At 48.2% G+C, this 16,865-nt stretch overlaps 1 protein-coding gene across 1 annotated transcript; it reads right to left on the bottom strand.

Annotated features, from left to right (window-relative positions):
- Nucleotides 1-324: 324 nt before the first annotated feature.
- LOC116436146 (platelet glycoprotein Ib alpha chain-like) lies at nucleotides 325-6,338 on the bottom strand. Its single transcript, XM_032093081.1, has 2 exons — nucleotides 3,551-6,338; nucleotides 325-3,029 (listed from the first exon to the last, which is right to left on the bottom strand). The coding sequence occupies exon 2, from the start codon at nucleotides 3,024-3,026 to the stop codon at nucleotides 879-881; it is 2,148 nt and encodes a 715-aa protein (XP_031948972.1). The 5' UTR covers nucleotides 3,027-3,029; nucleotides 3,551-6,338; the 3' UTR covers nucleotides 325-878.
- Between the last annotated feature and the right edge of the window lie 10,527 nt (nucleotides 6,339-16,865).

Genomic DNA, 16,865 nt, shown 5'->3' with positions numbered 1-16,865 from the left:
CGGCACTTGACTTATTTAGCCTAGAGTACATTGAGGGAGACAATTCAGCCTAGAGTACTCATCAGGGAGACCTTCCCTGAAGGGAGGCAGAGGGGCAGCTCTGATCTCTGCTCTCTGGGACCAGAGACAGGACCCCAGGGACGGCTGGAGCTGTGTTATGGGGGCATCCCAACGGATGAATATTAGGAAAAAGTTCTTCCCCCAGAGGGTGGTCAGGAAATGAACAGTCTCCTCAGGGAATGGCACAGCTCCAAGGCTGCCAGAGCTCCATGAGCATTTAGACAATGCTCTCAGGCACAGAGTGGGATTGCTGGGGTGTCTGTGCAGGGCCAGGAGTTGGACTTGATCCTCAAGGGTCCCTGCCAACTCAGGATATTCTAGGATTCTGGGATTCCATGGACTTTTCTCCTCTGTCTTCACTACTCCATATACTGAAGACAAATTTCTCATTCACTGTGCCCTGCCAGGACTGTGGCAGGTCCAATGAAATTAAACCATCACCCCTTTGAAATTCAGGCATAGAATATTTATTATGTGATTAAGAACCTGGCACTGAGTGGAAAGTGTATTGCATCTTTGTGTGCATCGTTTGAACAGAAGCAGTTGCGACAGAGCACAACGTAAGTTCCGCTTGCCCTCACTCACTCCAAAACCAGGCAGTGGCAGCCCCAGACTATCACTGACCAGTTTAGGACATTATCTTCCTCTGCCAAATACCCAAGTAATTATTTTAGCTCTGGAAACCTCAGGAGGTTGGAGAATACTAGAGCAAGGAGCTGGATGGCTTCCCCTAGGCAAGTAGATCTTTCCCTTGTAAAATAAGGCATGTGAAGCAGAGCCATGACTCTTGATCTCTTTCTCTGAGTGTACAGAAACATTTACATGGTGTTACCCGCATATTTCACTCTGACATCACCGATGGCTTCAACACCCCTGTCCAGGCTGTAAGCAGATGGGGTCCTCTGGAATCCAAGGTCTGTGACCATCAGCTTCCTGGAGGAAGGCTTGACTGATGTATGCAGAGGACTGTGGTGAACCCACAACTCCTTTGTGGTGCAAAAGGAGTAACTTGCAGGAGGACTGTGTTGTATCCCCAGATCTTTAACTGTGCAGTAGGTAACCTCAGGACACAATTCCACTTCCTTGATTGTACAGAATGTGGGGCGCTGGAGGGGGATTTTGAAGCTGCTGAGATGGATCATAGGGCTTCCTGTTGACTCCCTCCATTCCAGCAGTGGATACTGCACCTCTTGGGTCTGCAGGGACTGGTGCCAAGAGGGTTGTCCCAGCAGACACATCCATGCCAGCCAACCTGCTAGAGCCAGCATGGTCAGGACCAGCAGAGCCAAGGATGCCAGGTAGAGCACCCAGTGCAACAGGCAGCAGTGCCTCAGCACCCACTGCCCCCACTGTGGACCCTCCCCACCTGCCTGCAAACGCAGCACGGGTACAGCCCGTCCTGGGATGGAGCATGGGCAGAAAGGAGGAGGAGAAGATAGGGGGGAACATGCAGGATGGGTGAAGGGTGTGGTGTCCAGGGGAGGTGGTAGTGTTGGGACATGAGTGGAAAGCATGGTGTTGTCCGACATCAGAGGAGGAGATGGAGGTCTGGCAATGGAAGAGGCCTCTAGCATGACAGTAGAAGGCACTGCTGTGGAAGTGGTGGGAAATGTGCCGGTGGACCCCATGAGACTGGCATAGGTTGTGCTGGTAGCAAGGGTGGTTTGGGGATGGCCACTGGTGCTAGCACGGCTGCTGCTCACAGTGGTTGGCAGTGAGGTGGCAGAGTCAAGGGTGGCAGATCTCTGCAGGGTGATGGTGGTAGTATCAGAGAAAATGGTGGCAGTGCTGGGGGTCTGTGTGGGTGTCATGGTGGGACTGGCTGGTACGGGAGTGGTGGTGCTGGGAGCTCTGATGCTTGTCAGCACCGCAAGCAAAGTGCTTGGGCAAAGGGTGGAGGTACAAGGGGTGCTGAAGGAAGGTCTGGTGAGGGGAGGTGTTTTGGTAGTGAGGGTAGGGAGGTAAGGTGAGGTAACAGCATAGGGCATGGTAGTGTGCTCTTTGGAGATGAATGGATGTGGGGGGAAGGTGGTCATGGTAGCTTTCTCTGTTGTTTCTTCCCCATAATTATATTCATCCCCTCCTTCCTCATCCACATCCCCCACAATGCTGCAGTTGAGCTTGAAGTGAATGATTGGCTTCTGCCTATGCTCAGCAGGGCTGTGGCACAGTACCTTCTCGGGTGCGACCTCCACCTTTGTTTCCTCCAGGCCCCGCTCTGGCTGATAAACAACGTCAGCATTCTGCCGGATCCAGGTCTGGAGGTAGTGCAGGTCACAGTCACAATGCCAGGGGTTCTCAGTGAGGAAAACATACATGAAGAGGCGCCCCTTTGGGAAGAAGTCAGTGGGCAGGGTCTGCAGCTGGTTGCCCGAGAGCCAGAGGGTCTCCAACATCTGCAGGTCCTGCAGCAATTCCTTGGGTAGCTCCTTCAGGAGGTTGTCTGAGAGGTCCAACTCCTTGAGTGCCCTCAGCCCTGCAAAGGCCTCCTGGGGAAGCTGCTGCATCTTGTTCCCTCGCAAGTCCAGGTCCTGCAGCTGTGGCACTGTGTGGAAAGCCCTCGGGGCCAGCGTCTCCAGGCTGTTGTGGGCCACAGCCAGGTGGGTAAGCGCAGGCAGGCCCTCCAGGACAGGAAGGACCCCCAGTGCGTTGTGGGAGAGGATCAGCTCCTTCAGGGATGGCAGCAGGGCCCCAGTGTGCAGAGCCACCAGCCCGTTTTTGGCCAGGTCGACGTCCTGAAGCCGGGTGAGGGACAGGAAGGCGGCGGTGGAGAGGGACTCCAGGCAATTGTCGCTGAGCAGCAGGATGCCTGTGTCCGCAGGCAGGTCTGGGGGCACTGCGCGGAGAGCTTGCCCTGTGCAGTTCACCTCCAGGAGGTCCTTGACCTTGTTCATCTCTGAGGGGCAGGGCTGGGCTGGGAGCAGCAGGGCCAGGAGAGTGACCAGGGTCAGGGCAGGAACCTGCATGGCCTGGAGGGGGGAGAACCGAGGGGTGTGGGTGCAAGCAGGCATGCACCTACACGTTGCCTTTTTCCTGCGCAAGCACCATTTGCAGCAGAACTGGCATCCCCTGCCAGACCCTCTGGCACCCTCTGAGCTCTGCAGCTCCTCCCTGGGATGGGGGAAGAGAGGGATGAATCCCACACCTACTGCAATCTTGGCCCTTTTTCTCACCTTGTTCTCTTCCATGGCGGGGAGAACCTGACTCATGGGCCCCTTCACAGCAACGCCTTCTCCCCTGGAGCAGCATTGCTGCCCTTGCCACTGTAAAAGCCATCCCTCTGCAGTGTTTGTGTCCCAGTGTACCCACACCCAGCTCAACCCAGACAAATTGTGTGCTGGAAGAATCTCCCTGAATATGCTCTTACCCAGCACCAGCTGAGCCCTCTGCTAGATTTGGAGGGCAGGAGCATGAATCATGTGAAAGAAACTTCCCGTGCACAGATGTGACTTCCATGAACATCCAGGCCCCTGTGAACACTGTGACTCACCTGTGAAACTTCCAGCGTTTGCTCTCCTGCTGCTCTGCCTCCTCCTGCTCACGGCCCAGGCAGTGCTTTGGGACAATGCTAGCGGGGAGCTGCTCAGCCCTCTATCAGCACCCGCAGCTGTGGGAAGGGAGCTGTGGTTTCCTGAGCAGCCAAGCCTATCTCCTGTCCTTTCGCACAGCCCTCGCTTTGGCTGCACCGTCACATCACTATCTCTCTTTGCAAAATGTCAACAAGGATCAGCAAGCATTGCCCCAGAAGCAAATGGTTGAGGCCCACTGCAGCCTGCACTGGATCCTGCTTGTTCTGCTGCTCAAGCCAGTTTTCCCCTTAGGATTTGCAGGAGTGCTTGCAGAAAATAATTCCTTTGGCTTCTGGAGAGGAAATGGGCAGGAACATTGGCCACAGCTTCTGAGAAGGGGCTGAGGTGGTAGTAAAATGCCTATGCCCATGATGCTGGCGAAGCCCTTGCATCTGGATGCAGTCCCATCTGGACCAGGATGCCTTGAGGCTCACGACATCTCTTGCTGTCTGTGATAGGAGTGGGATGCACTGAGGCTCTCCTCCCCCAGCAACTGTAGTTTAAGGCCCTCTTTTCCAGCTTGACAAGCCTGTGAGTGAAGATGCTCGTTGACTTTTCTGACAGATGGACTCCATCTGCCCCCAATAGACCAGGTTGTTCAAAGCAAGTCCATGGGTCTAAGTAGCCAAACCCCTGGCTGTGGCACCAGTCCTGTAACCATTTGTTGAGTCCCCTGATTCTACTGGCTCTTTCAAACCCCTTCCCTTTTACCAGGAAGACTGATGAAAAAACTACCGGTGCTCCAAAGTCAGCAGCTACTGCTGCTCCCAGGGCTCTGTAATCCTTCCTGATGCTGCTCAGACTGCTCTTGACTCTGCCACTGGCACCTACATGAAACAATAGCAGCAGGTAATGGTGGACGGACAAGGCATGGTAGTCTCTTAGTGACATCTCTGATACGAGTCCATGGTAAGCAGCGTAATCCACAGAATGCAACAGGCCAGTAAATAGCGCCTCCATACCTCTCTGAAGAGTTTCCTCCTACTATTACCCTCTTCCTAGTTGTGCAGATTGTTATATGGGGAGCAGTTTATGCTGCCTTACTGGTTGTTATATGGAGAGTAGATGGGGCTGCCTTACTCACCTCCAGTGCCTCTTCTGCTGGGTCTTTCCTGCAGACCACTGAAAGGTTCTGCAAGGGCACCTCTGTCTTCTGGAAAGGTTCTGCAAGACCACCTCTGGCTTTGGGGGAAGTCCTTGCTGTTCCAAGTCTCCATTCTTCCACATTGGCCCTCCTCCCTTCTGTGTGTGTTCTCTTGGTCCTCTTCCCTTCTATGTGTGTCACTGGGGGAGTCTCTTGCTGTTTGGCTTTGGGCTGTGGGTCTACTGCAAACTGTGCTTGGAACAAGCAGACTTTCTCCTTCCTGGGAAAGAACTCCTTCTCAGACTCCCTGAAACTATACAGCTGTCTCACTGCCTCTTGCCTTTCTCAGCTGCTTGTCACAGGTGGTCCTCCACCTGGGCACACCTTTTGCAGGTAGGTCTGCTGCCTGTCCCTGCCCTAGAGAAAGATTCAGTCACTTCCTGCAGTGAGAGATCTGCACTGCAGCCTCTCGATTTGGCAGCTCTATCTGGATGGAGGCATTGGCAGTAGCCAGGGCAGATGGCGCAGACGTCCACATTGGAGTTGCAGGCTTTGCTCTCAAAGTAGTGCCCACCATTCTGCCTTGGGAGTCAAGTAGGAGGAATGTCTTCAACCTGTGCGGATGGTCACACAACATGCCTGGTTGCTGGAAGACAGAGCTTTGATGCAAGTTATGAATGGTATGTGCAATGATAACTGCATTGGGGTACTCATCTGCAGAGGCATTTCCCTCTGCCATGGAATCTTAATCTATAATGGTACCTGCAGAAGAAATGGAGTCTGAAATGATACCTACATTTACAACAGTAATTGCAGTGGCATCTGTGTTTGCCTACAAGACATGAGTTACTTAATCTTGGAATATAAATGGTTCTTAATAATATTCTTGCCCTCTTTTAATTTTATTTTTCTTTTTTTCATTCTCCCTTGTCCAAACAAAGAAAACATGGACAGGGTCTTCGTGGATTGAGACAGGAGGTGTCATTTTAACTTGAACTGCTGATTCCCCAGGCTTTTTTGCTTCTTTTTACTTTTAATTTCTACAGTCAGATACACCTGTGTGCCCTGGCTGCTCCCTTTCCTAGACCCAATTGCTGGAAATTATGTAACTTTTCTAATTTTAAAATTAATGGTTTTAATTAACTTCTAATTATTAAAAAAATTAATCATAACCAGTATGTAATTTATAAGTAGTGTGTTAGTCTTAAATCACTTTTAGCCAGCGCTCAGCAAAGTTGTCATATGCTCCTTTTATGGGAACACAGCTTAGGAAAATAACTGAAATTTTACGTTTTGCTAAACTAACTCTTATACGCTTCAATGAAAAAAGCCTGGGAGAGAGAGATGTATTGTTGAAGCTGGACATCTAGAAAGCTGTCTTGGGGTGACAAAAAAATCCACAACAAATGCAGAATGTACGGATGACAAGGACCTTTTGCAGAAACCAGAAGATAAAGAGGAGACTAACAAAGACTCATATGTGTTGGAAAGTCCCTACTGGAGGAAAAAGATACTAAAAAGACTAAAAATATGGACTAATTAGCATAAGAAGCAAGAAATCAACAGCCAATAGAAGATAGAATACTAATTAATGAGTTATGTAATTTAGAACCAATGAACATTAATTTCTTTGTTTGCTAACAAGGTATAAATAAGTGAAAAAGTTTTGTATCTATGTCTGTATGAAGGCTGGAATTTTGTTGGCCATACACACACCTCCAGACCAAGGATAAAGCAATGCCTTACTTGTTAACACTGAAAAGACTAAACACTAAAAAAACGTGTTAGAGGGGTTTATTTATCCTGACCATGCTGGGGGATTTAGTAACACAAGGATAGCAGAGCGTGCTGACAAGTCACATTGGCTTGCCCCTGTTTTTTCTATTGCCTGGCTCACATGTGTTTGCCCACTGCTGTAGCAGTGGTGTCACTGCCAAAAGCAAGTGCAGAGTGTGTTCTCCGATGGGGTCTAGAGATACAAACGCTGGCTCCACTGCAGTTTGTTGGTGGCTCCTCATCCTCTTTTGCAAGAGAGTAGAGGAAGGCTGTAGCCAGGTCCATGTTGAAGCTGCTTGAGTGTCAGAGGCAATGAATGGATTTCTTTTGGGCCTGTTCAACAAATGCAGTATGTGCTGTGTATTCTAGTGATCATTTCAGCTGCAGCTGCTGCTAGGCCAGCCGCAGGCTGGAAGGGCATTGCTGGGTCTCTCCTCTCCACTGTGGTCTATGGTGTCTCCTCCTGCCATCTACCAGGAAAAAGAGCCTGTCTGAAGTCCCACACAGTCCTGGTGGGCTGTGTCAAGCCCTGGAGCCTTCTGCCCAGGCTGAGCTGCTGAGATGCCCTTAGCATCTCCCTGGGCAGTGAATGCTTGTGCACCCTTCCCCTGCAGCAGCGTCCCTCCTGGTTGATGTCTCTCCTGTACTACAGAGGAGGGGAATGTGGGTGTGGAGGGAGGCAAACACCATCCATACATGGTGTGGTATTGTGTATATTTGGCCTGAGCAGTGCTGAGTCCTGGTGTGCTGTATGTGTACATCTGTAAAAATGTTGCTGGCTCCACAGAATTGTGCAATGCTATCGACACATGCGACAGGATCTGCAATGCTGTCTGCATATGGAATGCTATACGTAGCACTTCTTGTGTCCAACGCTCCAGTGCAGACAACATTGCAGATGTAGGTAGTATTGAAGGTTAAGTTATCATAGCAGACTATTGCAGAGGAGGATACCCACTGCAGAGGTATCATTGCAGATAAAGATACCATTACAGACCCCACTGAAAATGCATATGCTATGTCAGATGCCATGTCAGATGCCAGTGTAGATGCAGAGCTGGCAGGGAAGACACCGGCCTGACTGAATAGAGAAATTTGGCTGGAACTCAGGGAGAAAAAGAGAGTTTATCACCTCTGAAAGAAAGGGCAGAGAACTCAGTAGGGCTACGAGGATGTTGTGAAGTTATGCAAAAAAGAAAGTTAGAAAGGTGAAAGCCCAGCTAGAAATTAATCTGGCCACTGCTGTAAGAGATAACAAAATGTGTCTACAGATACATCCCCCTAATTAGTTGAGGCCCTTCAAGTGATCTTTCAAATGATCCTGACCTTCAAATGTCAGCAATCTGGGCACACAGATGGGTCAGCACATTTGTTTTAGCACTCTTGTAAAGCCCTTGGCATGTTTTATCCCTAAATGATTTTTCTCTTTCCTTCACATTCCTTCCCTAAAAGAGGAAAATAAACCCAATGAGTAAAATCAGGGCATCTTGAGGTAGAGGGATTGTCCAGAAAAGGCATTTGCCTCCAGCAGCATGCAGGGAAACAGGAACCCCAACAGAGTGATAACCAGTCCCCATGGTAACCTCTTGCTCCTTTTATCCTGCCAGATGACACTGGCCAAGCCCCAGGCACCGGCAGGTATTTGCTGTGCACAGCTCCTCCAATGCTGAAACATGTTTAAAAAAACAATATACCCCCAGAGATTTTGTCTGCTCACCTTGAGCTGCGGGTAAGGATGATCTGATTTCCCCATTTCATTTCTATGTCTCAACAAAAAATGTTGCAAGATTCAGACTAGGGGAGAGCCCTGAAATCAAAGGGAGTTTTCAACTGCACATTTTTGCACAATTGCCTTAAACAAAACAGAGTTTGAATCTTGTTATTCCTTTCTGCCTGGAATAGTCCCATTCCTCGTCTGAAAGATACTGTAAGTCTGGCTGAGGACAGCCCAATTTTGAGCTTTCCTTGGAACAGTACCCCAAAAACTCACCAGCCCAGTATCAGATGTGTACTGAGGGAGCACAAAAGAAGGATGAGAGTGCACCCACATGCAGAAAGGATAATGCATACTTGTCCAGCACCTTCATGGAGACCACTGCCATGGCCTCCACAGAAGGGCACTGTCAATTCCAGTTTCCACCCACCACTGAGCTCTCTTGTGTTTGCACTATACTTTTAAAAGACATTTTTTGTGTCTAATGGGAACCCCCTGGATAATTCTGGGTGCTGTCAGGAAACACCCCAGAACTTATTCCAGGTTGTCAGCACATCTGCAGTCAAGAGATGGAGCACCAGCCAGATCCACTGCCTCTGGGAATTCACAAAGTTGGTGTTCTACTGGTTTTGCAGCCTAATAGAATCAAAAGCAACTTAAGCCTGTCAGGAAAATTAATCCATAAATACCAGAACTTTATGTCCAAAAAGGAGGCAGAGGGGTCCTGTAACTTTATTCGAATAGAGGGAGAGCCCATGGGCATTTCTCATGGGGTCTCTCAAATTGTTAGAGGATGCAGCCTCCTTTTTATCCTAATTTCCCAACCGCGTTTCCCCCTCTCTTTCCCCATTGGCTGAGGTACTTGAGAGGTACAGACTCCCCAAATCGCCTAATACAGACCCTCTTCTAATGTATACTCCTCCCCCCCCCCCCTTATTTTCCTTGTGTCTCTGTTCTTTTTCTCTAAATCCAGGGATTTAGCATGGTCTTGAGTGAGTAACAGTCTGTGTCAATTAATGGAATTCCTACGGAATTTATGGTTTCTCCCATTGCTTCTTTCACCTATCAATATCTGGCTTTATCTACCATCAGGCCCACAGTTTGTAAAGACACCTCCATCTCATTCCTTTCAAGCCAAGGTGGTGACTCTCCTTTACTGACTTTTGAGAAAAAAGCTCATGTCTTCACAAACAATTTGGTGCTAACGTCTTTGAAGGGGGTCTTAATGTCTCTACTGACTTCAAGCAGCAGGTTTGTTACAGAGCCCGGGGAGCTCGGCTCCTGAAACAGACGAGTGGGTCTGCACAGGCCTGAACTTCTGAACTTCGGGATAAAATGCCAGCTTCAAGGGGGACTGTGGTGGGCGGTTCGGGAAGGCTGCACCTTCCTGGTACCTCAGCCAACGGGGAAAGGAAGAGGGCAACCTGCGGCCGGGAGTGCAGGATAAAAGGAGGCTGCGCCCTCCGAGACCTGGAGAGAGAAAACCCCGCGGGCGTGTGCCCCAGTGCACTCTCTCCCTTTATTCGAATAAAGTTGCAGGACTCCTGTCTCCTTTTTGGACATAAACCTCTGGCGTTTGTGGATTTTCCTGACACTTTTGACAGCATTTTCCTCTTGGCATTCAAACCATTTTTAAAGAAAGATGTGAGAAGTACATTTTATAATGTTGGCTTTTGCAGATGTGTTGTGCATTGTAATGTTGGGTCTGTGAGAGTGGTTTTGTTGTTATGTGCATTTTATTGTTGGTTCTGTGGGAGTGGTTTTGTTGTTATGAGGGAAGGGGACCGAGTGTTGACTTTCACTGGGGCTTAGATCTATTTTTAACACAAACTTTGTATTGAGATAGGGGGGATTACTGTAATTGGATAACCTAACCAGTGAGGGAATCGAAACCTATTGAATGTATCGAAATGTAACAACTGCCCTCAACGAAGACAACTGCACATGCTCTAAAAAGGCGGGACAGGGGAGGACTTATGTTAACTAGTTCAAAAAGGATTTTAATATGAAAAATGGTTTATAAATATGTAATTAGCTGATGCAATACCCAGGGGTATATAAGGGGGGTTTGCCACTGTGAATCAGGGGGATGGGAAGCAGGAGAATTAGTTTGTTAGGAACAATGCATCCAGCTTGGTCAGCATACCAGGGCAGGAAGAAAAGATAAGAGACCACTGATAAGGGCAGAGGGAGTCTCAGACAGACATCCTGCCTCATCCCAAAACTAGCTCAAACCAGTCTCGAAGCTTAAACCCAGGCCAGGGGTACAAAAGAGCATGCGTAGGGAAGAAAGGTGAAAAGTTCAGGATGATGAAGATTCCTGACTTCATCAAAAAGACCCTCGGAAGACCCCTACCAAAGCCACCAAACCACACTACGCAAGCGCAACGCGGATGTAAATGACTTTTGGGTTCATTATAATACGAAGCGAGGCTGGGCGGGGCTAGGTGATGAATATGTATAGGCGTGTTGCGAAACTTAATGAATATGGAACTTGTAACCCGATAAATACCGAGCTGAATGCAGCTGTCGACACGCATGGCTTTGGAAGAGCGATCCCCCGTGCGTCCCAGCTGGAAATAAACATACCTACTTTACTACTTATTTAGTAGTGGAGTTCTGTCCGCTCTTCATTTGGCGAGCAGCCAGGAGAAACTCTGTCCGGCTGCAGGATCGGCTGAGGAGCAGACATCCTAGGTGCGCCCCAGGGCTTTCTTGGAGGATCTCCGCCCCTCGGCTCGCTCACTGCGGCGGACAGACAACGACCTGGAACTGCGGATAAACGGTATGTTTTGCATTTAGGGTGCCTGTGAGTCGTACGCGTGGCCAGGGCTGCTGGTAAGCCGCGAGGAGACGTCCCGCGTTCAGCGCAGTCCCTGTGAGGGTAAAGGTGGGGCTTGCAAGCAACCGGCTACCGGAGCCAGCAGGGGGAATCGCTGACCGATAGGGCGGCCGCTAGCGATCCTGGGAGCGGATCGGGTGATTCCAGAGGGGTCCCACCGGAACTTGTTACCGTGTCGGAAAATACAAGCGGGACCCTGAAACTGTTACAAGCGAGTGTTGCGAACATTTTTGCTACTAGTAGCTGGTTTGAATGCTGTTGTGTTGCTTATATGTCTATGTGGATATTGGTTGTTGACAGACTGCTTTTATGTGTGTAGATGTGTATTAGGTCGCCTATTCGTTTGTAAAACGGGAGCGTGCGTGTTGCCGTGTGTCGTTTGAGAGTGTGATACTGAGACATTTGTTTGGGGGAGTGCTTGCTTGTTGAATTTAGAATCGTGGCTGGGAGAACCTCTGCAGAAGGATTAGTGGCAGAGAATTTAGAGTTTGAAAGAGTACGTGGAATAACTTGTTTTTGTGGATGTGTCAGAACCTTCTATTCAACGGGAGGATGGCAGGTCGCATGGGTATTAATACAGTGTAAAGTTTGTACGAGGAGGTGATACTGCTCTTCTGCCAGACGGCAGAGCCTGTGTTCTCAGTGCTATTAAGCTGATTTTGAGCCTGAGATTTTAAAGGTTGTGTACGGGAAGTCGCATTTGGTACCTGAGATTTAGGAATTTCGGGAAGAAATTAGGAAAGAACTGAGAGAGAGTGTGGAAAAAAGGGATTTCAAGCAGCAGCAAGGCAGGCTTGGCAGAAGGCACAAGAGAGTTTATAAAGAGAGACTTATACACTATACAGGTGACCCGGAGGGGGTGGCACAGTATGGGAACCAGACAAAGTAAAGAAATCCCCAGAGCAAGCCCGCTGGGCTGTATTCTGGTACATTGGAAGGAGATAGTAGGAGCTGGAGGCACAGAAAATAAAAGAACCCTTATAAAATATTGTACCCAGTGGTGGCCACTGTATAAATTAGAAAATGAAGCCAAATGGCCATCTAATGGAACTTTAGATTATAATACCTTGCTTCAGTTAATGCTGTTTCTGAGGCGGGAAGGTAAATGGGAAGAAGTTTCCTACGCTGACGCATTTTTTTCTCTCCAAAAACACCCTGAATGGCAGAGAGATTGTGGAATCAAACCCCCCAGTGATCCTATGGTGTTAGCTCTGGAAAGAGAAAATAATAAGGGCCGAAGAAGAATTAAACGATGCTGTTCGTCATGCAGTATAGGTCAAAGATGCACAAGGTCAGACAAAGTCTATCAAGCAGCAGCTCAGGGACAAGATGATGATGAATTAACCGATTTGCTTAAGCCTCCCCTTAGGAGACAGGAAGAGGATGCGGACTTGGAAGGAACACCAACACCAACCTCCTCTCCCCTGGGCAGTCCTGTCTCGTCCCGAACCAGGAAACAGGTACTGATGGCACCTCTGAGAGAGGCAGTGGCACCTGATGGGGATACAATGTTAATTAGAGTACCTTTCTCTACTGCTGACCTAGATGCATGGTATAACGTTGCCAAAAATTACCGAAGTGATCCAGCAGGTACTGCTGAGCGCTTGCGACTTACAACCAAACAGCATAATCCAGATTGAGTTGATATACAATTACTATTGGGTGGACTAACAGAGACAGAAAGACAGCTAGTTTTGAAAACAGCTCGAGACTTGGCAGAGGACTATTACAAAACACAACAGTTAGATGTAAAAGATTACTTCCCACTCCAGGAACCACACTGGAACCCGAATAGAACAGCTGAATTAAAGAAATTAAAAGGTTATCAAGAATGGATAGCAAAAGGGGTGGAAAAGGCTATTCCCAAGACCCTAAACTGGTCAGCTTTGTACGCAGTAAGACAGGGTCCTTCCGAGTCACCATCCGAATTCCTGGATCGTCTGAGGGACGCAATGCGCCGTAACACATCGCTGGATCCTGAGACCGAGGTAGGGGTACAACAGCTGCTGTATCTTTGTTTCTAGGACAATCCACAGGAGATATCAGACGTAAATTGCAGAAACTTCAGGGGCCAGAAGGGAGGAACCTGGAAACTCTATTAGATGCAGCTTGGAGGGTATTCAGTAATCGAGAAGAAGGTTACAAGCAAGGGATGAGGAAATTAGTAGCAGTAGTAAAAGAACGGAATAGAGAAAAGCTTAGACAAGGACCCCCCAGACGAGGACCTCCCAGACAAGGCCCACCCCGGCTAGGTAGAGACCAATGCGCCATTTGTGGGAGGTTTGGTCATTAGAAAAACGAGTGCCCAGAAAGAAGACAAGAAGACCACCAGAACAAGGGAAACCGAGGAAGGGGGAGGGTGGTTGCACACGTGAAAGAAGATTGAAGAGGACTGGGGGATTCCACCCTAGCAGATCCACTGGTTATAATGAAGCTAGGGGACAAGGAAAAAGAAATAGAATTTTTGGTGGATACAGGGGCAACATATTCAGTTTTAAATAAAGCTTTAATACCTGTGGGGGATGACTATATTGTGGTACATGGAGCAACTGGCCAATCTGAAAAAGATTATTTTTTTAAACCATTAAAATATAAAATTAGGAAACAATGGGGTATTCACAAGTTTTTATATTTACCCAATTCTCCAAAGGCTCTCTTGGGAAGAGATTTATTAGAACAATTACAAGCAACCATTATTTTTAGGAATGGGGAAGTTATTCTGGAGGTAAACGACCAACAGTATGTAGAAATACTGAGCCTAATATTAACAACCAAAGACCCTGTAGAGGAAATCAGGGAAGAGATAATGGAGCAAGTGTTCCCAGGAGTCTGGGCCACAGATGTACCTGGAAAAGCCAAAAATGCAACCCCAATACAGATCAAACTCAAAGAAGGGAGACAACCAGTTAGAATTAAACAGTACCCCCTTAAAAGGGAAGACAGGGAAGGAATTGGCCCGATAATTGAAAAATTCTTGCAGTTGGGATTACTAAAAGAGTGCCAGTCTGATTTCAATACTCCTATCTTGCCTGTCCGTAAACCTGATGGGTCTTACCGGGTGGTACAGGATTTACGGGCTGTTAACAAGATAACTGAGGACCTCTATCCTGTGGTGACAAACCCTTACACTCTGTTAACATGTTTAACACCAGAGCTAACTTGGTTTACCGTTTTAGATCTAAAAGATGCTTTCTTTTGCCTCCCTCTCCATGAAGCCAGCCAGAAAATTTTTGCATTCGAATGGGAAAGCCCTAAGAGTGGGCGCAAAACCCAGCTCACATGGACGGTGTTGCCTCAGGGATTTAAGAACAGCTCCGCCCTGTTTGGAGAACAGCTCGCAAAAGACATAGAGTCCTGGGAAGCCCCACCAGGAGAAGGGAAGCTATTGCAGTACGTAGATGATCTCCTAATAGCTACCCGAACAGAGGAAGCTTGCACAGCCTGGACGGTAAGCCTTTTAAATTTCCTGGGACTCCAAGGGTACAGGGTATCCAAGAAAAAGGCTCAGGTGGTGAAACAAAAAGTGATCTATCTGGGCTATGAAGTCAGTGCCGGGCAACGAACTTTGGGGCAAGATCGCAAAGAAGCGATATGCCGCACCCTGAAACCCCAGACAGTGAAAGAGTTACGGACTTTTCTGGGGATGACAGGGTGGTGCAGACTGTGGATTTACAATTACGGGCTGCTCGTGAAACCACTATATGAACTCATTACAAAGGAAAGCAGAGCTCTCCAGTGGACAAAGGAGGCCACGTGGGCCTTCAGCCAGCTAAAGAATGCCCTCATGTCAGCTCCAGCTCTAGGGCTTCCAGACGTGAGTAAGCCGTTCTTTCTATTTTCCCATGAGAAGCAAGGGATCGCCCTGGGAATACTAGCACAGGACCTGGGCCCATACCGACGGGCAGTTGCCTATTTCTCTAAGCAGCTAGATGCAGCAGCCAAAGGATGACCTGGGTGCCTCAGAGCTGTTGCAGCAGTCGTGCTAAACATCCAGGAAGCACGCAAATTCACCTTGGGCCAGAGAATGACTGTGCTGGTGTCCCACATGGTGTCCGCGGTGCTGGAAGTGAAAGGTGGGCATTGGCTCTCCTCACAAAGGTTCCTGAAATATCAAGCCATCATGGTAGAACAAGATGATGTTGAAATAGTGGTAACTAACATTGTCAACCCAGCTTCCTTTCTCAGTGGAAATCAAGGGGAACCGGTACGCCATGATTGCCTGGAGACTATCGAAGCCCCCTACTCCAGCCGCCCGGATCTAAAGGATACCCCTTTAGACAACACAGAGACCTGGTTTACTGATGGGAGCAGCTACGTCATCAGTGGAAAGCGGCATGCTGGGTATGCAGTTACCACCTGCCGCGAGGTGATAGAATCTGGACCCCTGCCAACAAACACCTCTGCGCAGAAGGCTGAAATAATCGCCCTAACCCGTGCCTTAGAGATGGCAAAAGGAAAGAAAATAAACATCTATACCGACTCAAGGTATGCCTTTAGAGTTGTGCATGCACACGGGGCCATTTAGAAAGAAAGAGGACTGTTAAATTCGCATGGAAAGAACATGAAACATGCACAAGAAATAATGCAGCTGTTAGAAGCAGTCCAGCTACCTGAGAAGGTAGCAATCATGCACATAAGGGCACATCAAAAGGTAAGCTCAGAATTGGAAGAAGGAAATGAACTGGCGGACAGAGAGGCAAAAGAGGCAGCAAAAGGTGAGGTAACAATAACTGGAGCCTTGATCCCAGATGGACAACTTTCCCTAGAGGGTAAGCCAACATATAATAAAAAAGACAGGAAATTGATTAAAGATGAAAGGGGAACATTTAACCAAGAGGGATGGGCTATCAATGCAGAAGGAAAAGTAGTTATTCCCTCTCATTTGCTATGGGCCGTAGTTAAAGAAGAACACCAGAAAACACACTGGGGAACAAATGCCTTATATAACTACTTAATTAGGAAAATTATCGCTAGAAACTTATACGAAACTGTTGTGCAAGTAACTCGACAGTGCAACCTTTGCCTCCAGACTAACCCCAGAAACACCCCCAAACCAAAAATGGGCCAGACTGGGAGAGGTCATGGGCCTGGACAGCAGTGGCAAATTGATTTCACAGAACTTCCAAGAAAAGGGGGGCACCGATATTTATTAGTGCTAACAGATACTTTTTCAGGATGGCCAGAAGCTTTTCCTACCAGGACCGCTAAGGCTCGAGAAGTAACCAAGGTGTTACTACAAGAAATAATACCGCGCTTCGGAGTTCCAGCCACAATGTCCTCAGATAGGGGACCACATTTTATTTCAAGGGTGGTACAACAAGCCAGCCAACATTTAGGCATAGATTGGGAACTCCACACTCCATACCACCCCCAGTCGAGTGGCCAAGTAGAGAAAATGAATCATTTGATTAAACAGCAAATTGTGAGATTAGGGGAAGAAGCTAACCTACCCTGGCCCCAATCTCTTCCACTTGCGTTGTTACGAATTCGGACCACGGCCAGAATTAAGGAAAAGTTAAGTCCCTTTGAAATACTCTATGGGAGACCATATAGGGTACAGAAAGGCATATCTACCCAAATAGGGGAAGAGACGCTAACCACCTACATGATTGCCTTAGATAAACAGCTTAGAGAAATTGGAAAACATGTGGCTGGAACTCGAAGTCGAGGTTTGGACAGTCCTGTACATGACATTCAGCCTGGAGATTATGTATATGTTAAGTCTCTTACAGAACAGACTCTGGAACCACAGTGGGAAGGACCATTCCAGGTGCTCCTCACCACTTACACCGCGATTAAGGTCAGAGAACAGAGTGCCTG

The sequence above is a fragment of the Corvus moneduloides genome, chromosome 28 (genome assembly GCF_009650955.1).
Source record: "Corvus moneduloides isolate bCorMon1 chromosome 28, bCorMon1.pri, whole genome shotgun sequence".
Classification (NCBI taxonomy): Eukaryota; Metazoa; Chordata; class Aves; order Passeriformes; family Corvidae; genus Corvus; species Corvus moneduloides.
The sequence above is the reverse complement of the archived record's forward strand: the minus strand, read 5'-3'. Positions and strand labels throughout refer to the sequence as shown.

Coding starts and splice junctions, on each gene's coding strand:
- LOC116436146 (XM_032093081.1), bottom strand. CDS start 3,026: ATGCAGGTTCCTGCCCTGACCCTGGTCACTCTCCTGGCCCTGCTGCTC.